Source organism: Talpa europaea (genome assembly GCF_964194135.1).
Source record: "Talpa europaea genome assembly, chromosome: 12".
Lineage (NCBI taxonomy): Eukaryota > Metazoa > Chordata > Mammalia > Eulipotyphla > Talpidae > Talpa > Talpa europaea.
The window spans coordinates 18,649,914-18,674,189 of NC_140079.1; the positions used below are offsets into that span (position 1 = coordinate 18,649,914).

Consider the following 24,276-nt stretch of genomic DNA (forward strand, 5'->3'; position numbering starts at 1 on the left):
TGGTGACCCACACCTGTCACTTTTGAAAGAGACAGGTGCCCAAGCTCTGCCTAGAGATTTCAAGTCAGGATGCCTGTGGTGAGGCCAGAAAAAAGCCACTGGTGATGTGAGGTCCGTCCAGAATTAAGAAGCACTGGCTTAAACCCTATACCCGTAGTATAGCCCACCTCCAACCTGTTCACCCCCCAAAAACATTCCCAAAAAACATTCCCAGGGCCAAGACCAGTCCCCCATGGGTGAGTCACACAGGCTTCCGCCAGGAACTCTAGCTCCCCTAAGAGTTCCTGACTGTGAATTCCTCACCAAGTCTCCACTCGCCCCTCAGCCAGGGCATAAAAACAGGAGGATTTCCTCAAAACACATTTATTTTGAGATAATTTGCCAAAGGAATCCTTTTGGTTGGATTTGATTCCTGTGACCCTTCCCTGTAACTCAGCCAAGAACAATGTTCAAGCAGAGGGGCTGATTTGCTGGCATGTCTTCAGCAGCTCAGTCAGGTTCCCCAGGTCCAGAGCCCCCCTCCAGAGAGACCAAGTCCATCGCCACACTCCCGCCCCTTCTCAGGGCCTGTTCCTCCAGAGCCATCCATCTTTCTGCCAGATTCTGAATCCTCCATCTTCAGCACTCTGACCAGGCAATGAGGCTAGAGGTCAACTGGAGGGTACGGGGTTCCTGAAATAGTTGGTGGGGTACTCAGGAGGCACGGAGGAGAGAGTTTCTGCGACTGCTGAGAATGAAGGGAACACTCCTTTCTTTTCAAAAAGCTTGCATTGTTTGGGGCACCCCCCAAGCTGACTTCCCTTCAGGTGGCATTGACCTTAGAGAAGGCCGAACTGGGTGCTGCAGGGAAGGGAAGAAAGAAACAAAGGATGTTTGTAAGAAGAACTTCAAACATGATGGTTAGTGTTCACTGAGCTCTTCTATGAATCTGGCCCAGTTCTCATTTCACATGCACCATCTTGATTGGTTCTCACCACCTGGGAGGGAGGTATTATTTACTCCCATTTTAAGGATGAGGAAACTGAGGCTCAGAGAGGCTAAGTTATCTGCCCTAGATCACCCAGCTTCTAAGTCACAGAGTCAGGATTTGGACCCAGGTCTGTCTGATTCCAAAGCCTGTGACCTTAAACCACTGACATCTAAAGCCTCGGAAAGAGGGCACACCAGTATGCCTTCACTGAAGTAAATTTAATCAAATCAACAAGAAAAAAATCAAAAGTTCCTTATTACTCTGCTCCCTCTCCACTAACACATTTGTACCGGAAGTCTCCAACAAGTGGCCTGCAGACCAGAATTCACCTGCACGCTTATTTAATTTGGCACAGCAGGTTTTAAATGAACTTGAGCAGCCCCTGAAGGCCTTTGGGTTTGTGGCCTTGGCCTTTCATCACACTGACTTTCTTGGATTTGTTTCAAGAAGACAGAAGGGCTATTTTCCACCGGGTTTAAATCACAGGCACATATCATTGAACCAGGGAAGGTAGATTTGAAGGAGATTCACACCGAGGTCATCTCAGCTCATAGACTTTTTGCAAAAGTCTGTCCCTAGGTGGGAGACACAAGCAACTGTATCAGCAGGTCTCCCATGGCATTCCCATAGTATCACGTGACAGCAATGGTGTAAGAATGAGGGGAAAATGGCTCCATTCAGCTGCAACTTGGGAGGGAGGTACTGTTGTCCCCGGGGTAGAACCAGGCCAGGTCTCCGACCTCACACTTCCCTGGCTTCACAACCTTTCCTGGCTGCGATCATCTGGGAGTCATGCGTCCACCGTACTGGGGCGACAGGAACAAACACAAGCCATCATCTCATAAACAGAGGAGGCCAGCCTTCCTGGATCCAGCCAAACACTGCACCTTTGCTGGCCTGGGTGCCTATCTACAAATAGCTGTGTTCTTACAGCTCACTCCTTTTGTCCCTGCCACTACTCACTACATGCCAGGTGGCCTTTCTAAGTGCCATATATCCCCGGGGAGCTGAGCAAAGAGAACACAGGCATCAGGCTCCCTGTTATTATTTGAAATTTGGCATGTAGCCTGCCTGGGGTTATGTTATATCAAGGTATATAAATCACAGAATTTAAGAAAAAATTAAGAGTTGGAAGAGGCCTGTTGATAGAAAGGAAAATAATCCTTGCAACACAAGCCTTGTCCAGGAATCTGCTGGCACCTTCTTTACTAGACTGTGTTTAACTGATGAGGCAGACACACTTTGCCTGACTGATGAAAGTGCCTCTTTTTACCAATAAAATTAACCATCTCAACCATCTCAAGCCCCACTGTCCCTTAATAATCGAGGAAAGGATGTAATATTATTCTTCTGTCCAACAGAGCTTCAGCTTCTCAGATGTCCCCACTACTTAAAAAATATCTACTGAGCACAAATCTCTGCCCTCAGCAGTGACCTCCCCAGGTGACCTAGCCACATCCACCACCCACGAGTCCACCGTATCCTTCCCAGCACCTTCTCCCACCTCCAGACATCTACGTCAGCGGGGCCCAGAACTACCCTCACCATAGTCATGTACATGGCTTCTGATTTTCCACTTGGTTCTTCTTCCTCGGGCACCATGGGTATTATTGGGGAGTAAACGTGCTTCTGGTCGGGGAAGAAGGGAGAAATGGTATTAAAGTTCCTAAAAAGCTGCACATCTTACATGCAAAAGAAAAATCCATCATCTACTATGGCGTCAGTCCCCAAAACTGGTAAGTTCAGAGGGTTACTAAATGCTAGAGAGCGACCATCAATACTGATAATCCAGTCCTCCTAAAAACTAACAAAATTCATTTATCAGTGAACAGCAAATTCATTGCTTCAACAGCCAAACATTTTTGTTCAAATGGGTGTTGCAAGACCAGCAGGGAATCCTTATCTTGCCAAACAATTTGTATTCTGTGATGATTTCCTACTAATTGGAGGCACGGCAGGGTGGTATTAGTCAGCAACTAATTATCCTCCTCTGGGGGAGGGGGGTGCTTCTAAGGCAGGGAAAGCCCTCACTGAGGCTTTGTGGGGCTGGAGGTGCTTTGTGAACCCCATTCCTGTCATTACATGAGGAAGCAACATCACTCAGTGACAAATTCCTGGACTTTGGGAGGCCCCCACTCTATGTTGTGAGAAAATCCTACAAACAGGGCCTCCCCTGTTTGTGGCACAGGCAATGGAGCCCAGTGCTGTGAAACTGTCCGCAGCCTCTGCAGCGCCGGTTCTATCCGGGCCAGCCAGCGAGGGTCTCACCTGGCGCGGCAGACCTCTCCTGCCACGCCCGCTGCTTCCCTCAGCGTGTATTTCGTCAGTCTGCCTGTTCTGTTCCCCGCTCTGTCTCTGGTGAGTCCTCTCACCCTCCCACGCATCTAGCCTGTACCCCGGTTCTTGTATAAATAAATAAATCTAAAAAAAAAAAAAATTTAAAAAAAAAGAAAAGAAAATCCTACAAACAGCCCAGAGATGGAAAGAAAACTATGGAAAAAGGAGCTTTTAAATGTATTAAAAAAAAAAGAAAGAAAGAAAGACAAAGGAGTCCAAGGAAGTGAGTCCACTCCTCAGTCCCTTATTTATAACTCCATTACAAACTAATATGGAGGGGGAAGTTCTTCTTGGTCCTCTTCTTCTAAGAGAATATTGAATCTCAACCACTAACTCCTCCTTCGCTTCACTCCTAAAGGTACCATAACTCTCCTGTGTATTTACACAGTGCCTCACAGGGCGCGAAGCACTAGCATATCATTGTGCTGTGTAAACTTTACAATAGAGCAAATATGTTGCCCTTATCATTTTATTGATAAGAAAATGGAGTTTCAGGGAGGTGATAGAGCTTGGCTCAAACCCAGACTTTCTGATTCCAAGTACATGACCTACCAGAGTGTGCTGCCCCGCTGGATGGCCCTGCCTGCCCCATCCCAGTCACCCTGGGGTGCTCCTACTCCAGTGATGAGGATTTCCAGAGCTTCTCCCCACTTCCCACTCTGTACCTCTGGACCAGGCCTTGGGCACATGCTGAGATATGCTGGTGACTAAGACCTGAGAAATGACAGCCACACCCGGTGGATCCTGGCACAGTATCTACTTTACCCTCAAGGGCTCAACAGCAAAATGGTAGCGTTTTCTTACCTCTTCTTCAGCTTTCTTTGTGTTCTCCAGGTTTTTTGTGGAAGTTGGTGAACTGCAAGGAAAAGTGTGCGGAATTAACAAGCTAGCACTGCCTATTCAAGAGTGTCTGTGTGAGACACCCACCCCATCCCCCCACCCTTTGCTCTGTAGAGAGAGAGTCCTCAGGAGAGAAACGATTCTGTCTAGAGAATCCATCTCTCTAATGGAGAGCAAGAAAGTATTGTGGATATAGTTTGGGCTAAAAAAAAAAAAAAAGCTTCAACTTCTCTATTCACTCTAACAATTTTCCATCCATAACAACTTCAAGTGAATGAATTGAGCGGGACCCGAGATGAGACTTTTATCATTTCTGAGCACCAGAGAGATGCACCTGAACCAGCAGGGGGCAGCAGAAGCTCAACAAGACACCAGTTCAAAGGACTCCAGGGACAAGGCCAAGCAGAACGATGCCCACAAACACCAAAGCTATGACTCTGGCCCCTTCCATCAATCTCTTGACCATTTGCCCTCAGCATTTGCCATTGAAAAACTGCACTTTTTTTTCCTATTTTGACCTAAGCTAGACCTAAAATAAGTCTGAGTTAAAACTAGAAAACTTATATTCTTATCTCAAAATAGAAGTATTTGTATTGTATTTTATGATTATAAAGTTATATATTCTCATTGCAAAAGAATTCAAATAATACAGAAATGTAGAGAATTAGAAATTGAAGTTCCAGTAAACTCCCTACCCCTATGGGAGCTGCCTTTTCCTTTATCCCAAATACCACTATTGATATCTTAGAATTACCCTTTCAAACCTGTCTCAATGCAAGCACCCGAAAATATATTTCCTGTACATGCTACTGAAGTGAGCACTGTGTAATTTTCTAATTTATAAACATACATTACACTCTGTATCCACATTACTACTCCTTGGGCATCTTTCCATGCTGTTGCATTGAATGGACTACTAACCCACTGAGTTATTATCTTTCTGGAAAAAACTGAGGATGATTCCAAATTTTTACTGGAATTAGTGCTACTGAGAACATGTCTGTGCACAAATATCTCAACATATCAACCTGATTATTTCTCTAGAATAAACTAGGTCACATGGAAATGCTGCCCTTGCTTTTGAGAGGAACTGAGGCTCAGATGAGGAAGTGAGCAGATATGGAAGCAGGTTGTCTAATTCTTGGGTCTGTGCTGTCTGCATGTTCAGAGCTAAGATCCTCAGAGAGGTCAACTGGTCAAAAACCAAACCAGAGAGTGGGGAGAGAAGGGGCAGCTGGGGGAAGCGCAAAAGCAGAGCAGACACGCACTTTCTGTAGAAGCCACGTTCTAAGCAGAAAGGAGACTGGAAAGGCAGCATTGCTTAGCCTTCGTGGGAGTCTTTCCCTACTGACCCTATTTCAACACAAGAGTCAGTCTGCCCTGGCAGCTTATTTCATCAATCGTTGGATAAACAGCCAGTGAAACACCAGCACCATGTCAGAGCATCTGAGCGATACTGGGAAAGCTACTGATGAAATCCAAGCCTTTAAAAACACCTTCCAACAATAAATAATTTAGAGCCTGAGAGCATCCATTCGAAAAATAACCTCTCATGATCACAATGTGGTCCCTTGAAGCCTCTGACAACGCTCAAGATTGGAGTTTCTATAGGAAGTGTACAGTGTGGACAAAGCAAAAACCATGTCTCTCATAGTTTTTGCCTAAGATTTATACTCTTAATTATTCTCCACTTAAACCGTAAGAGCTGGTAATCTTTGTGAAATACCAAAATGAGCTAGGATGCTGTGGGAATGTGCCAGGCCATTCAGGAGCACAGTGAGTAAAGCGCTGAGGGGTGGGGGGGTGGGAAGGGAGTGTCACTATGGAGATGATGTCCAGTGTGACATCAGGAGACCTATCTGTGGCCACAGATGATGCTATTTTAAAAAAGCCCTTTCTGTGAAAATGGCAGTTAGAGCCTGATCACTCTCTTCCACTTCAGGTTAAAGGCAGTCATGCACCTCCAGCCCCCCAACTCAAAGTGTTCGTGTAGCTCCGCACCTCATGCTTATGTGGGTCCTCTTCATAATCAGTATCAGCACAGAAAGCAGCAGGATGGTGGCGCAGATGATCCCCACAATGGTCACCAGCTGGCCACCAGCCAGGATCTCGGATTTGGGCAGTCCTGATGTCACCAGTCCTTGGGAAAGGAGAAAGCAATGAGAGGGCCTCATTATTCCAGAAAAGGGCTGAGACAGAACCCCAGCATTCCTACAAGTCAGGTCAGAGAGTGGGGGATAAAGGCCAGACCACACCCCAGGATGAAACATTGGACTTCAGTTGTCCCCAGTAGATTGAGAACCAATGTCTGACTCCCCTTACACACCCCTAACATGTAGATTAAGGTAGGTGGGAGGAGGGAGAGCCCCTCCTAATGAAAGTAGAGTTTCCTTTCATATTAACAATATGAAATGTGGTTTGTTGAATGACAGACTTTTAAAAAAATATTTATGCATGCATGCATGCATGCAAGAGATGGGGTACAGGCCAGAGATGGGGTTGGGGGATAGAGGATTCAGCAGAGACAGAGTGGGGAATAGAACAGGCAGATTGAAGTACATTGCTGAGGGGAGCAGCAGGAAAATCAGGAGAGTTCTGCTGTGCCATGTGGGTAGCTCCCTGGCCAGCTGGGGATCGAACTCGTGCTGCAGAAGTTGCTGATAGCTTCATAGGTTGCGTCTTAACCCCTTGCACCACCAGGGAGGCCCCAGAAATAACAGACATTTTAAAGGTAGCTGATGTCTCAATGGAGAAGGTGTTTCTGAAAGACCCTATGCAGAGCACCCAGCCACACAGTCAGGATACCAAGCAGGGCCTTCAGAGGTGCTCCCTCACCCCTCCCTCATTTCCTCAATTCATTCTAAATACACACAGCAAGTACCTCTGCGTTGCCAGGCAGCACTGGGCATGGAGGGTACAAAGGCAAATAGTGTGTGGTCCCTGCCTCCCTTCAAGAAAGGGGACACACGTAAACATAAAACCACACACTACTAGAGACGCTGAGATCAAGAGCACTCAGAGCACCAAGGGCACAGAGAAAAGGGTAGTCAATTCTAGGGAGCAGAGGGTGAGAATTTGCCAGTAGACATCTTAAGTTTAAGCTGAGTCTTAAAAGAAACACCAAGTTTCATGGGCAGACAGCCTGGAAAAGGCCACGGGCCTTTATGCACCAGGTCTCTGTGGTGCTCTTGGAAACTAGGAATAGCTCCAGGGATCTGGCTTAAAGGTTCTATTTGTGGTAGGAGATTAGACTGGAGAGATAAAAGGGGCTCCATCATGAAAGACCCTGATTTTGGACCAGGAGTTAGCTTTTTTCCTGTAGGCAATGGAATGACTGAATGACTATAAAAGGAAGAGAGAGTTTAGATCAGTGATTTAGAAAGATGGCACAGATAATTGCAGGAAGAATGAGAAAGGTGACTGGGAATAAAAGCTAAGACTGCGTAGGGACAAGCCAGAGATGTGACAGCCAGAACTAAGGTGGTGGTGATGGACTGACTGGAAAGGATTCAGAGTGAGTACAGAGAGGACGGGACATGCCTGGTAAACAGGGAGACACAGGGACGGGAAGAGTCAATTCCAACTCTGTGGGCATCCAGTTAGATAACTGTGTAGCTGGTGGTGAGGCCGGCAGATGGGCTGGGGAAAGGTATGCTGGGGCAGGTTCAAATATATGCATTTGAGTATTTGTAGCCTATATGGGTGAAGCTGACCTTTACAAATATATATAAAATTGTATATAAGTATACACATAATATTGTGTCCAACACAGGATTATGTGCAATATTATATCCAGGATTACTGAGGAAAAGTAAGCTGAGGATGGACAATTAGAGTACCTTTGTGATCGGAGCTACCTAGGGTAGAAGCGGAAGGCGGGAGGCAGGGCACTGAGGTGTTAGTGGCAGACGAGCCGGGAGACACCAGGATAGCCTTTGCATCAGCAACTGGCTCTATCAAGAAAGATATTGTTGATTGTGGTGAAGGTTATACAACTCTAAGTATACAAAAAAAAAACACTGAGTGGGGTATATGGTTTGTGAGTTGTATCTCAATAAAACTATTTTGAGAAAAAGAAAGGGTCAGGAGGAGAGCGATAGTAAGCAAGGACACGGGAGACAGAAGAGTGTTATCTGCGTGCTGAAGGCAGAAGCAAGTGAGAGCTTAAACGGCCACGTTGTGCAGCTCCCGAGGAGAAGGAGAGTGTGGCCCCTGAGGGTGGGGTTCAGATAAGCCCCTCACAGAAGGGAGCTCAGGATGGCAAGGGAGAGAGATGGGTGGGAGCAGATGTAATCGTGCTGTGAGCATGAGGGCTTGCCAGCTGAATGAGCTCCCACTAACGGCCTATGTTTTTTCTGTGAAGTGGAAGTAAGACTTCTAAGAATAAAAAAACCCACAGGCCTGCTTCCTTCTCCACCTGGGACCCTTTGCTATTATTCTCCAAACAACCACAGTCAGCCCTTGATGGCTCTAGAGAAGCAGAGTCCATAGGCCACATCCTCACAGCACACTGTGGGTCATTGTTTACTTTTAACCCTCTTCACCTCTCTCAGTCCACACGATTGAGTCTTTTCTTACACACCACTGGTTTTAACACACAGCATTTGCCAGAATACAGACCCTTTGATCACAAAACCCGTCTCTTTTAGTCCTGGCCCCTTCCTGTTTTCTCTCTGTTGCTTGCTCTCTCACCAGCTCAGGATCAGTTTTCCTTCCACTGCAGAGCATAACAGCATCACCTGAGAGCCAGTAAAAATGACTTTGGACAGCAACTCCCATCCATTTCCAAGCTCCCATAAGTCAGTAGATCACACGGCAATGAGTGAGGTCTGGCAGAGGCCTGGTGTTCACTAAATATTAGCTCCATCCTCCCTGACCTACCAGCAGGGCCAGAGCTAGGGGCAGCAAATCTCAAGCATCACTCTCAGGGTCGTGTAAGTCCAGGGTCAGCCCCTGAGAGAGATGCCGTCTTCAGTGCTGCACCCTAGAAGCCTGTCTGGCCTCACCCTAGTCTAGAGCACCTACCAGCTAGGAACCCCCTCATCTCTCCTCAGCCAAGTGTTACATACTTTGGGACTCTTTCAGGATCACATGCAACATAATAGTTTTCTTGAATTGCTTGTTCCCCATGTAGATTCTGCAGGTGTAGTTTCCTCGGTCAGATTCCTTCACTCCTTGGAGCATGATGGAGCCACCATTGTGGGAAGGGTCCCCCACCAGGCTTACGCGGTTCTGGAAGCGGCCCCAGGTTTGGGGGTACCCCACAGGTGCATTGGGGTTGGGGTTATAGCGCAACACACTCTCCTCCTAGAAGGGAAAGACAAAAATGTGCGAGACTGCAAGGACTAGGGGGGAGGGGGGATGGAGAAGTGGGGGGAGGGCTCAGGACTAACAAGAACCTGCAGGTGTGGGAAGTAGAGATACTTCCAGGAAGTATCAGAGGGCAGGAAGTCATGCACACACATGCACTGACACAAACACAAACACACACCACCACCACCACCACCACCACCAGACCAGGAATGACATCCATCTCAAGAGAGAGGTAAGGAGAGTTGGAAGGAGGAATTTTTCACTTTTTTGCATTTCTTCAGTAAAAAGAAATAAAAGTATACCTTCTTTTTTGGTGACATTTGTGTCTGAATTTCCAGTGGGCACCTGAAACATGTCTAGCCCTGAACTTCAAATCTTCCCCCCAAACTGGTTCCTTCTAGTCCACCTCATTTGGGTAAATGGCAATACCTGCTAGGCTGAAAATCATAGTCACTCTGAACTCCTCTCTTTCAACAACTCACATCTAATTCTATACATGCCAAATCTAGAAATACAAGAGATAAAATACATTCTAAATCTTCTCACCCCTCCGCTGTTAGCATTCTGGCACAAGCCACCACCTCTCACCTGCAGCAGTTTCCTTACTTGTGTCCCTGCTTACCCCAACCCAGTCTATTCTCAGCAGATGAGCCTTTCGAAATATGTTAAATCATATGACTCTTCTGCTCAAAATCCTCTCATGGCCCTGCAGTTCTATGAAAAGCACAAGGCTCTCCGTGATCTTGCCCACCCTTTTCCTCTCTGATTTCACCTTCTACTTGCTCTGCTCTTACTTCCTTGGGTCACTTCACTCCAGCCGCACTGCCCGGCTTGCTGCTCTTTGAGTAATGGCCTATACAGTTTGATTCAGATGATTCTGGGTGGACAAAGGACTCAGGCATCTCACTCAAGCCAATATGAGTAGAGGATACCCTTCGCCTTCCCATATACATCATACTGAAGGGTCCTATGTCTGTACTAGAGTTAATACCTTCTAGACCTGGAACAATCTTTCCCCTAGACAAACATCTGGTTCACTCCATCACTTCCTTCAAACTTTTGCTCAAATGTCACCGTTGACCAACTACATAAATTAACAACCACAACGCCCTGCTTTATTGTTTGTTTCCACAGCTCTTACATGATGAAATGACATGTTATCTACTTATTTCTTGTTTTACCGAGTACGTGCCTCCATCTTACTTTGTAAGTCCCGTATCAGAGCAGGGACTTGAATGTTCACTGCAGAGCCGATACTTAAAAAATACTTGTTAAATGAAAAAAATATTGGAAGTTTTAATAAAGATATGTAATTGTTAATGTTTTTTAAAAGCTCTTAATACAGGAAATGGGTATGCAGACATAAAAAGATGTGAAAAGACCTGGCCTCTAACCTCTTGTGATTCAAATTCACAACTCAAAATGTCAACTCTCATCCTATTTTCTGCCATAACTCACTTAGTGGGTGACATTTAGATACATGACAGGCTCCCAGGGGTGAACCAGAAACCACACTCCACCAAGATGCCACATTTTCTGACCTACTGCATAGTATACAAGTGAGTACAAATGCCTTTTTTATAGGCATGACCTCGAATATATCTTAATGTACAAATGTTAAGTCTTTTATAAACTTGGCTCCATAACTTTTATTAATGTATTAATTAAGTTACCTGGGAATGTCCCTCACAACACACCTTGACACTCAAGTACATTATCATGTGAATGTGGAGCCCCACCAGTCAGTGAGCTATTGTGTATCTACTGCTCCAGCATTCCCATGAAACACTCCTCACCCTGGCCCCCAGAATCTACTAATCCCAACACCTGAAGCATGCATGAGACAGAAAATCCCCTCTATCACATAAAAGGGGTGATGTGGCACAAGAGAAAACTCACAAAAGTAACCCAAATAAGAATAATAATGTAATCATTCTTATGCCTAGTCCAGAGCTTTCCCAGCCAGGCCCTGAGTCATCCCCTTGTCTTCTCATGGAGTCTACAAAGAGGAGGAGAGAGAAGAAGAAGGAAACGAAAATGCAGAAGACAAGTCATGTACAAATGCTTTACTCCAACTATCATAGATTCATCTGAACGACGCTAAAAGCTAAGCATTTTCTTCTTCCTCCTTTTCCTCCTCTTCATCTTTATTATCATCTCATCAGTTATTTTTCCACTAGGGACTTGAAGTGGTTCAGTCAAGTGACCAAAAAGTGGTTCAGTCAAGTGACCGAACTAGGAGACAGCTCAGATCCGACAAGCTCCAAAGCCCAAACCATTGCAATACAACCACATGACACCTGATGCCTAGATGCCCCACCTCTCCTGATCCCCCTCTCCCCACACTCTCCTGACACCATTGGCCAGAAGCTTCTACTACAATGCTGGTTCCTCCCCATTACCTTGGCACTCCCTACTGATGAGAACGTCCATTCTACGTTGGTCACACGTTTTTCTGCTGTGCTCTCAAAAACACATCCCATCTGAGTCGGGTCACCCACATGAACTGTGAGCTCTGGAGATAAAATGGTAAATCAAGTCAAACCCAAGGTATAATCTATGTAACCAAAAAACTTCTAGACCAGAGACTCTTTAAAGATACATAGGAGTAAAATAAATGTCACTACTAAATATGTACATGTCTCCTATACAGTTGATTCAGATGATTCTGGGTGGACAGAGGACTCAGGCATCTCACTTAAGCCAATATGAGCAGAGGATACCCTTCAGCTTCCCATATACATCATACTGAAGGGTCCTATGTCTATACTAGAGTCAACACCTTCTAGACCTCTTTCATCTCTTTCTCCTTTTCCAGAATGCCTTCCATTAGGCCCAATTCTATTTTAAATTTATACTAAAGAAAGTACAGAAACTTTCTTGAATGTTAAAGCCCCTACTTTCTGTTCACCCATTGGAATGCCCATATGTGCTTAACATAAACAGGAAGTGGAAAGTTATATAACTCATTCTTACATATAACCCACTGACTTTCATAGCTGAAAAACTGAATCATTGGGTGACTTTCTCCAAATTCTTTTATTCTTTTTTTACAAGTTCTTTTGGCCTTACTTAGGATTTAGTTCTGGCTACAGTACAGGTCACAGGACTCCTTGCTAATTAGGTCAAGACAAAAGTTTTCCTATTGACTTTTCTTTCTGCTTCAACCCCTGCCCCCACTCCAACTGATCCCCCTTCTGGCTTTCCAGCTCTTCTTCCTTCTGCTTAATTGTATAAGCAGCTGACCCCATCACATGTCTACTGCAGAAAAGGTCCCTAAAAAAGAAAACAATTAAAAAGACATTTCTGATTTTTTTAAATAACACTCTATCTACACAGATCAGTCACAAAGTCAACTGGGCAATGAAAGACAGGGTAGTATTTAGGGAGACACAAGCCTCGTTCTAACTGGACAGAGTTCCTTCAAAAGAGCATTAAGCAAAGCTCATGCAGAGGAACAAACACAGAACATAAGCTGACCTTTTCATCCACATTGTTTCCCCGGGAGAACATTAACTTAAGTCCCAGCAGGAAAGACGCACAAAGGGAGTAAAGCAGAAGAGAATATTGTGAACTCTAAACCCTGTGAGGGAGGTTATTTTGACTGCTGTAAAAATCCACCCCAAAAAATACCAGTAGATGAAGATCAACACATTAAGAACTAAACTAAAATGCGGTAATAGCAACCAAACATTCTGAGTCATTTCAATGTACCAGGCGTTATGTCTGACACTTTATACATAGTCTTCCAGCCAGTCACTACTGTTTTCCGAGATATGCTCTGTTACTCTGACTTTACCAAAGAAAGTAAGAGACCAAAGGCGCATGGCCAGCGAAAGGGGGAGCCTGCTGGTCCACCCAGGCCTGAGCGAAAACAAAGCCCAAGGTTTTTCAGTCACTATCCTGTACCACCTCACGTAAGTGGAAGAATGGCTGATTCCAGAGGGAAACTGCAGGAATATTATTTCAATTTTTAAAAATATTGTCTATGGTATTTAAAATAAGAACTGTGGGGCCTCCCCTGGTGGCGCAACAGTTGAGCGCTGGGTTGTGAAGTTGCCCGCGGCCTCTGCAGCGCCGGTTCGATCCCCGGCTGCTCCCCGGCCACCGCAGGAGGGTCCCACATGGTGCGCAGACCTCTCCTGCCGCCCGCTGCTCCCCTCAGCAGTGTACTTCGGTCCTTTTGCCTGCTCTGCTCCCCGCTCTGGCTCTGGTGAATTCTCTCACCCTCCCGCGCTTCTGAATGTACCCAGTGCTTGTATAAATAATAAATAAATAAATCTTAAAAAAAATTTAAAAAATAAAATAAGAACTGTGGGGTAAAGAGTTGAAGTAGTACTACAAATCACACACAAAAAAAAAAGATAAACTGCAAGGTAAACTTTGTAAAGAAAATCCTGGATGACTGGACAAATGAAGTCTCATATAGGAGGAGACGCCCTCCATCAAGCAAATTGGATACCTTTCTACTGCCTACTAGGTAAAATTTAGGAGCTGGATCTATTTCCACTCTGACTGGAAAGAAAAATAAATACAAGTTATTCCACTGGCCACTGGGAAAATACCTGTCTACCCCTAAAATTGTTCTAGTCTCTTTCCACAGATTCTTCAGTTCTGGAAATTGTCTCCCCTTGCAGCAGGCCTTCCTATATCTCTTCTCAGCAGCATAGGCATCCATCTCAGAGGCTGTGCTGATATGGACAAGCGTTCATCATGACTTTAGTGGACAAAGCAGAAAGGGTAGCCCAAAGATAATCCTCAGGGAACATGGCAGCTGATTCACTTCCTCTTCTTAGAGAAACATATTGTTTGGAATCAAAAGAAAAATGCCAATTGAAAAACAAAACAGTAGGAAAAAAATTGGAGAGAGACCAGAGGCCACTTTCTACCATTCCTTTTACAGTCCAATTTTTACAAATCAGATTTAAGTGAGGGAGGCTAATTCAATAACTTACAAGTGTTTATTGATTGCTTATTCTTGCCAGGCACTGTGCCCAGGACCATTTAGAAAACAAAGAACACAACCCCCAGAGAATGAGGGAAGACACAACTGAACAGGGGTGAGGAGGACAGGGTAGCCCAAAGGAGCTCATTGAAAGAGTGGATGGAAACCAACTACTGGAGAGAGAACAGTCCAGATTCTAGCTCCTAACTGAACTGCACCTTCCTGAGGTCAGATAACTCCTTCTAGCTCACACTTTTTTTTTTTTAAGATTTATTTATTTATGCATACAAGAGCTGGGGTACAGGCCAGAGATGTGGAGGGGGGTGGGTGAGAGGATTCACTAGAGATAGAGTGGGTACAGAACAGGCAAACTGACATACACTGCTAAGGGGAGCAGCAAGCAAAACAGGAGAGGTCTGCTTCGCCATGTGGGTAGCTCCCCAGCTAGTCAGGGGATCGAGGTCCTGCTGTAGAGGCTGAGGACACCTTCACAGTGGGGTGCTTAACCACTTAAGCCACCAGGGAGGTCCCCTCTAGCTCACACTTTTAAAGAATGCATCTATTTCTGTAGTTTTCAAACTTGTTTAAAGCAGCAGAATTCTTCCTTCAAACAAAGCCTTACTAGCATCACAAAGAATAAAACAGGAGGGTTAAATTCTGGTCACAGAGGGGAGTGGAATTCAGGTCACAGAGGCAGGTGGAAGCATGAGGTCTTCCCTGCCTGCTTCTCCATCAACACCTTACCCTGAACTCACCCTTAATGCAGCCTACAAGGTTCCTTGCACCCTGAGGGCTTACAGAGCACACACACCGTGAAAACCACCAGTCTACTGAAGCCACTGCCTCCACTTACAAATGGGAAAATAAGGTTCAAAGAAGTTAGAGAGATCTGCCTAATTCTTTTACAGCTCCAAAAGACTTCACGTAGTTATCCACAAAATATGGACATTGCCTCCATGTGGATAATTGATGGGAAGAAACTGGACTTTGGTCACAGGTGCCAGGCTTCTAGTACCAGATGTGCCATTTAGTAAAACAGTGAGCTCGTGCAAGCAAGTCACTGAAGCTCTCAAAGCCGTAGTTACCTATCTGTCGATTGGAAAGAACCAATACTCCCTTTGTAGCATTTTCATGAGGATGAAATATATTGAGTAAAATAATTACTGTCATTGTTTTATCTAAAGAGCACCATTCGTGAGGAGTGTCTCCTCCTCCGCATTTGCTCAGCACAACCACTTCCCCGCCCCTTCTGCACGTTAAATCTCTAGGGAAGCACCAAGGTACCTCTGGGCTCCTCAGGCAGCACGTGCAGCACCACACTCCGTTTCAACACCTCACTCTCCATTTCCAGGCGGATTTCACAGGTATAGGTCCCCTGGTCAGCTTCCTCCACATTTTGGAGCAGGAGAGAACCGTCGTGGTGTAAGATGTCCCCCACCAAGAAGGTCCGATTCCGGAAGCGGCCCACAGACACACTGAGGTTGGAGTAGTAGTACAGCACGTAATCCTCCTGGAGGGAAAATCTAAAGTCAGTGGTTCCAGACCTGGGAGTCTGGATTCAAAAGATCCTGTTCTGTGGGGGCAGCAGTGTCACCGTCATCATCCTAACAGCGATTAAAGAGCACTTTGTGCCCAATTAATGACCAGCACATGCCAGGCACTACTCTATAACTGTTATAAGGCTCTGGGGCTCATTTTACACAAAGACATCTGGAGAGACAGGGTCCCTGTATGTGTATTTCTTACAGTTTAAGATAAGAGGAAGCATAGCTTTTGAAAACTATCTCCTGCCTCCACCCTGTTTTCTGCCACGGCCCCTGAATTAGATGCCATTCAAAGGCATGATGCAACCCTACAAGCTGGCTGGTGGCAGGAGTGCGGGCAAGTTGGCTGCCACTCCTCTTCCTTCTGTCCTCCTCAGGCAGCATATCATAAGGAATGAGGAGGAGTCAATGGGAATGGTTTATGGGCTGGGAGGGGAAGAATTCTTATTTCAACTTATACCATATAAAAATTTGAGTGAGAATAGCATTATAGGGAAAACATGCTCTGAGCTAGAAAAACAATCTATTTCATTTGCAAGCACTGGCATTTTACTGGACATATTTCATTACTAACGACATATCTCATAAATGATCCTGACATACTATTGGAGCAGCTGAGCCCTGTGCCTCTGGGCCCTCAGAGCAGCCACCACCGCCTCCCAGGCTGAGTGCAAATGGAGTTTTTTTCCCACCAGGATGAAGGGCCAAACTCGACCCCCTGATGTCCAGACACCCAAGAAGTCCAGCGGGAATGCATCCTGAGTGAGGGGGCTGAGGAAGGGAGTAAGCTGAGTGGCCATTTTGTGAGCCTTTAAAAAGAAGCAATGCACACAGATTTGCTCTATTTTTCACCGGAGTGGCTGCAGAAGCAGCACCAAACCAACTGGGTGGTGGGCCTTCGCCCACCTCCCCCCAGGGCAGGGGAGCCCCCCCCCCCACCTCAGTAGCAGCAACTTGCCATACCCTGCCCATTTTTGTAACTACAACTCCACCTGGCATCATTGGTTGGTAACTGGGCCTTTCTCCCTCCCCCTCTACCTTATTGATTTAGAATAAATAGGTTTTTTCCTTTTGCTGTACCAAAGGCCCTTTGATTTGCATTTATGGTTGTGGGTGAATGGACCCAGAACTAGAGATAGGTTATGACCCAATAACAGTTTTTAGATCCTTTGCCTAATAACAATACAAGTATCTCCACAGAATGTCTGCTGAGGCTTCATACACTATTTCCTCTTCCAAGGAGCTCCCATGAAAGATGCTCACTCAGCCACGCTGCACCCTGTTAACCCCAACACTTCCAGCATCCGTGAAGGAGAAAGAGTTGATTCCCCAGAATATAAGTGGGCAGTGGAATGCTGAAAGAATGTCTCCATTACTCACCCAAAAAGATGATTGTGATACCATCCTTTTCTCTTCCCCACCTACCTATGCTTCTCCACAAAGGGCAGAAATGGCGGGGCGGGGGTTGCTAAAAGAACTTTATGTGTCTATCTCCCTTTAGCTTCTCAATGACCTGAGAGTGAAGCATTACCACTAGTACAATCACCCTCATTTTCTTTTTTTTTTTTAAAGATTTATTATTTTTTATTTATTTATACAAGCACTGGGTACAGTCAGAAGCGCCAGAGGGTGAGAGAATTCACCAGAGCCAGAGCGGGGAACAGAATAGGCAGAAGGACCAAAGAACACTGCTGAGGGGAGCAGTGGGCGGCAGGAGAGGTCTGCGCGCCATGTGGGACCCTCCTCCGGTGGCCGGGGAGCAGCCAGCGATCGAACTATCGCTGTAGAGGCTGCGGGCAGCTTCGCAACCCAGCACTCAACCGCTGCTCCACCAGGGAGGCCCAATCTCCCTCATTTTCACAAATGGGGAAGCTGAAATCAATGAGGTTGAGTAACTTTCCCAGCTGATTATACAACCAACAAGCCAAGTTAGGAGGAGGCCCAGTTCTGACAAACTCCAAACTCACGCTCTTGCAACACCATTTCACAGCACCTCTTGACCTGAATCCCTTCTCTCCACACTGTTCTGACACCATTGGCCAGGACCTTGCTGCTACTCCATAGTCACATTACCTCTTCTTACCTTGGCATGCTCTTTCGATGAGAACATCCAGTCTACCTTGATCACACGTTTCTCTTCTGGGCTCTGGAAAACACATTCCATCAGAGCTGAGTCACCCGCATGGACTGACAGCTCAAGGGAGGAAACAATCCCATCACTCAAGCCTGAGGAATAATCTGTAGAAGTCAAAGGCAAGAGGAGGTTATCATTTAGACAAATGCCCTCACCAACAAAAACCTAGTAATCACCTAAACTGTACACCTTCACTCTGCCAGTGACCTAACACGGATGATGTATTCAGAGTCCCCTCACTCGAACCAGGATGGCATTCCCAGGGGGTGAGGAATACCCTGTGGCTAGCCACACAACTCGGGCAGAGAGGCCCTGCAATCTTCACACTACACCACAGGCGCTCTGGTCCCCTCCTCTTTACCAGTCCCTTCCTCTTCTCCAGATTTCCTCCCCTTCCCACCCCCAATCACCTTTCTAAAAAAAAAAGAAAAAGAGAAAGAGAAAGAGAAATCCTGAAGTCCCTCCTTTTAGGTCAGAATTTAAACCCCATAAATAGGAAATGTGGGGGACTCTTGCTCTAAGTTTAGCACTGGTTCCTTATCTGAAAAGCCAATTACAGGTAGATCTATTTTTTCTTCCTCTTTTCCCTTTGTTTCATTCCTTTGCAAAAGCTTGTCTCCAAATTTGCCAGTTGAGCTGGCTACAGAGCAGATCCTGACAATTAGGCCACTACAGAGCACAGCTTTTCCCTTTAACTTCTTCCGTGCTTGCCTTCTCCCTACTCTACCCCCTCCTCTTCACCCCCAGTTTTCCGTCAACCCTGGTTTCTCAGCTTCTACATGTTTGCACTTGTAGTACACCAGCCATCATCTGCACGGTGCTGAGTCATTTCTTTTTTTACCTAAAGAGACCATCTCTACATGGATACTTCTGTTTCCACAAGACATGCTCTAGCAAAGAGATGAAAACAGCAAGAAAGACACATTCAGAAGCTGGCCAGGTCATACCACAGGAGAGCCAAGTGATGGCATATGGGAATGTGGCAGTCTTTTCATGCAAGCTGTTGCCCTGAGAGAAAAGTCTTCGCTTCCTGCTCAACAGCAGGCACACACAGTGGGGAAGACAGAAAAGAAAACATAAACTCTAAAGCCTTTGGGGGGAATTATTTTGAAAGAAATCAAAATTAGCTCCAAAAACTATTTGGAATTTTCCTATAAGGAAGAACTGAGCAACGGCTAGGTGGTATAAGAAGCTAATTAAGAGCACTGTATGTGGAATTAAAGGAAGGTTTGCTAAAAAGCAAAAGCAGCAACCAAAGCAAAGAGAAACATATATCTATCTAAAGGGTAAGCTTTGTGGAGAAATGGTTGAAGAAAATGAGGCTTTCACAGAAGAGAAAAACCCCTCCACACAGAAATGCAAAACCGCATGATGGCCCCAAGCCACGGAGTGGACAGTTAACTCTCCGGGTAAAAGGACAAAAACCTGCAGACAGCATCACAGACCTCTGAGGAAAGGTCTAAATGCCCTCTGAGATCATTATAACCCTGCTGCCATGAAAAGAATGTTTCTGCTTCATGCCGTGTGTGTGTGTGTGCATGTGCATGCACACACATGTGTCTGCATGTTGTGTACACTCTGCATTGCCTGGACTTAGAGCAAAGGCAATTCTTCCATGCTCTTTGCTGAGTCTGTGCTTTGGTCACTCTCCACGGTTCAAACACCAATAATAATGAAAATAAAAGACTATGAGTATAAATCACCTAACTAATTGATTCTTCCTACAAAACTAGATCCATGGAATAAAGAGAAAAGGAAAAAGGATCAGAAAAGTTAGAATGTCAGAGATGAGCAACAAGAAGCATCCTGAGCTGTTAGGGGACTTTGGCCTGGTCTGAGGAGGTAGCCCACACTTTTGAGAAAGAAGTGGAGCTTAAGGGGGAACCTGAAGGATAAGAAGCCTTCCGGACAACTGAAGAAAAGTGAAGAGAGAGGTTCTAGGCAAAAGAAACCACCTCGTAATGGAAAAGAGCTCAGTGCATTTGAGGAACCAGTGCACTTAACATGACTAAAGCATGAAACAATTACTGGGATTCTGGGACTCTCTTTGGTAATTTCATTTCCTGATTTGAGTCTAGCTGTGGTTTTAAAGATAACAATTTAAAATACAGGAATGCCAGAGCATAACTTTTTTTGTATCCCATCAGAGAGTCCTAGACCACCCAGTAAGGACCCAAAGGCATTCTGTTCTTAACAGAAACAGAGGAACATTCTGATTTCCAAGAAAGAATGTGCTACCAAGCTTCTAAAACAGCTGTTTCAGGCTAACCGTGAAGTTCCAGGTTAGGGTTTCTGTTTTCAACAAACCAAGGAGAAATGAAAATACACAAAATTGGTTTTGAAAAATGAATGTGGGGCCTCCCCAGTGGTGCAGCAGGTTGAGCACCATGCCGTGAAGCTGTCCGCAGCCTCTGCAGCACCGGTTCAATCCCCAGCCGGCCAGGGAGCAACCCAAATGGCGCGGCTGACCTCTCCTGTCTCGCCCGCTGCTCCCCTCAGCAGTGTACTACAGTCCTTCTGCCTATTCTGCTCCCCGCTCTGTCTCTGGTGAATTTTCTTACCCTCCCCAGCCTCTGGCCTGTACCCCAGTGCTTGTATAAATAAATCAATCTTTAAAAAAAAAGAATTTAAGGGCCTGCCCGGCGGCACAGCGGTTGAGCGCTGGGTTGCGAAGCTGCCCACAGCCTCTGCGGCGCCAGTTCGATCCCCGGCTGCTCCCCGGCCACCGGAGGAGGATCCCACATGGCGCGCAGACCTCTCCTGCCGCCCGCTGCTCCCCTCAGCAGTGTACTTCGGTCCTTCTGCCTGCTCTGCTCCCCGTTCTGGCTCTGGTGAATTCTTTCACCCTCCCGCGCTTCTGACTGTACCCAGTGCTTGTATAAACAAAACAAACAAACAAACAAACAAATAAATAAATAAATAACATGCCTCTATAAAAAAAATAAAGTCTAAAAAAAAAAAGAATTTAAAAAAATAAATAATAAAAATGAATGCATCCTACAAGAAATCAAATCCCCTACCTTGTTCCTTTGGTGTCTACTTACCCAGTAACAGTGGTATCAGGATGAATATCAGGGGGCAAAACATGGTCCTCCTCTCCATCTTCCAATCTTAAGGGGAAAAGATGGGGGGTCAGAAAGAAGTGTTGAGGGAAGTTTGTTGATTTAACAAACCAAAAGGAGCCCCTCCATGGGCCAGCCTCTGTCTGAGGTGCTGGGATGCAGCCTGAGCAAGAAAGACAATTTCCTCTCACACATGTGGTTGCATGAGGGGGGTAGGCAGAAAAACTAAGTGAATGCATGAATAAGAAAATAAGAAGCTGATTAAGTGCTCTGATGAAATAAAGCAGGGGGTGTTTGTAGAGCCACTGAGGGGGCTGCTTTAGACTGACTATAAGAGAAGATGAAAGTGGTCTTTCAAGAAAAAAGAAAGCAGATAATTGCAAGATACCCTTAAGAAGATAGCCTTGGCTAGTCAAACAAAAAAATGCCAGATACTCAGATTTTGTTGTGGCCATCATTTCACTATATATGTGAGTCAAGCCATCAAGCTGTGAGCCTTCAACTCAGCCAGGGATATATGTCAATTTTCTCTCAATTAAAATTATAGGATACTCGGCCTGAACTTTGTACTGATCTCTCCAAATTAACTTAAATGACTATTTCTAAACATAATGAATGATCAGGACATGTGGGAAAGGAAACACACAAATAAAGGGGAAATTTTCCACTCAGTTAAGGCATTCACCAAGCTCTTTAACTAAAAGAAGCCACCTGAAAGGTCCACAGTGAGCTTCCCCGCCTCCCCCCAACACCCTTTTTTAGAAAACTTTTTAAGGCAGGGCAGTGTAGATATAACAAGAATTGGACTACAATGGGCAAAAAGCATTTTTTTTTTAATTTCTGTATGATCTGCATTTACTTGACTGAATCCACTAGCTCCTGGGAAAGACACCACTGTTTTATACAAGAGCCCACAATTTTCCTAATGAAACAAAAGGAGTGCAAGGAGTTGCAATTCAACCACCTTGGGCTCCTATCTACTACTGTGGCTGTTGTCAGTCATGATCCCTGCACCCTAACATCCTGCCACTGGAGCAATTCCACCTCAGGACCTGCTAGAAGAAACAGTCTTCTTTTGTGCATTAACATGCAGTACCCTACCTCGCTCTGGGGGGAGTCCAGCATATACAGGGACCATTTTAATTGTAAAAAATTATATGCATGAGATTCCTTGCCTGTATTCTAATCAATAAAATCCTCCATCTGGAAAATCAGTGTCAAACTGTTCAAAGAAGTCCTACCCTAGCTCCCACTTATGCAGGAAAGTCAGTTGACCTTGCTTAACCTCAATTTCCTCGCCTGTAATATGAGAATAAGAATGCAAGGATTAAATATAATCACGTAGATAACAGTGCTATTGAAAAATAGAAAGCATTACCACAAAATCCTCTTTTATCACTGAAAAATCAGATAGGAAACAGAGTTTGTGGCTTTAAAAGACATTTTGGGTTCTGAGATTTCTTTATAGAGATGGCAGGTGATGAGCCAGAATGAACTGGAAACTTTGAAGTTTCAATTTTCCCATTGTAACAATGTAGATAATAATCATACTGACCCAGATATATGGACAGTCACATTAAGTTTTCCCAAACATAAGTCTAATGAAATTACAGTTCTCCCTCAAGATCACCATAACCCTATTTCTGCTCCCTGTCACCAACCTTACTCCACACATACATGGGAGAGGATGACACAGGGCTCCCTTTACAGCATGTCAGAACTTTAACTTATCATATCTGGAACATCTGAGGTTCCTGTTGTATCTGGATCAATTGGTTGCACTCCCTCTTCTGCCCAGCCTACAACTCTAATTTATTCCCTCCAGCAGTGCATCAGTTGCATGGAGGAGTCATTGATTTTACATGCTTAACACCAAACCCTATTAAGTCTACATTCTCAAGGGCAGGGTCTGTTTGCACTTTGTTCTATGGGTGTCCCAGACCTGTGCTACAGCACCAATAAAGTACCTGGTATACACTAGAAAAGTGCGGATGGCACAAAAAGACCATCAAGGTGAAGTCAGCTCAGATGTTCTGCAACTGTATCATTTTATTCTGAGAAAAATGGGACCACCAAAAGATTCTGAATCTAATCACCAAACGTAAGTCATTCAGAGCCACACCCAATTCTAAGAAATGTGCAAACAAACGCATGAGTAGAAGATACCCATTTTCAGACCTAAGTACTCAATTGCACCATTGGAATTCTATATGCATCAATGGAGAAGTAATGATTGAATTGAAAAAGCAGTGAACTGAATTTATTTTTTAAATCTCTTCCTGAGACAGACCTTTTGTTAACTAACTCTTAGATTATTGGGAAATCAGTCAATGCCCCTGAGCCTCATCTTTAAAAGATTGGACTTTTCCGCTGAGATACATAGCACCACATTAGAAGTCAACAGTTGATATGCAATAAACTGGAGAAGGTTATGCCAGGTACCGAGTTTTTTTACACAGTGACCCACTTCATCCTCACAACAACCCTATGAGATTTTACCGACGAGGAAACTAGATACAGGTTGGTGAACTGACTTGCCTCAGAACACATATCAAGTGGCAAGCCAGGATCCACACCCAGGCACACACTGCACTGCCCCTCCTGTAAAAGCAATGACTGCTGTAGAGCAAAGCTTCCCTGGATTACATTTGTCAAAGCAAGATTAATCTGCCCCCCTAACTGAATGCTCTCCCACACTCTTCACAAACACTCCTCTTCATCGTTCCGATCTCAAGTTAAGTGTCATTTCCTCAGAGAAACCTCTCCTGAACCACTCTTTGCGGGTCAGACCTCCTAGCCACATGATTTCTAATTGTCTATTTATTTGTATGCCCATTTAATTAAAGTCTCCACCCTCACCCCAAGACTACAAGCTCACTGAAGCCAAGAGCTATACCCATATGCCACTATATCTCCGGTGCCAACTCAGCATAAGGCCCAGGGTAACAGCCAATAGCCACTTGTCACATGTGCTACTAACACCTAGGAGAGTCATTAACCACTCACCACATACTTAACACTTAGTCAAATTTCCTTTTCCTAGTTGGCAAATATTCAGAAATTCTCATCAAACTTCCACATAGTCAGAGTTATATATATATATATATATATATATATATATATATATATGC

General features: G+C 45.0%; 1 protein-coding gene across 1 annotated transcript; it reads right to left on the reverse strand.

Moving 5' to 3' along the window:
• Positions 1-756: 756 nt before the first annotated feature.
• JAML (junction adhesion molecule like) lies at positions 757-23,865 on the reverse strand (the record flags this gene model as incomplete). The annotated part of the gene is made up of 10 exons (XM_084249839.1): positions 757-840; positions 2,516-2,599; positions 4,112-4,163; positions 6,149-6,287; positions 7,987-8,004; positions 9,217-9,454; positions 11,863-11,975; positions 15,690-15,915; positions 18,033-18,233; positions 23,854-23,865. 10 exons carry the CDS (start codon positions 23,863-23,865, stop codon positions 757-759), a joined length of 1,167 nt encoding a protein of 388 aa, XP_084105965.1.
• Positions 23,866-24,276: the final 411 nt, after the last annotated feature.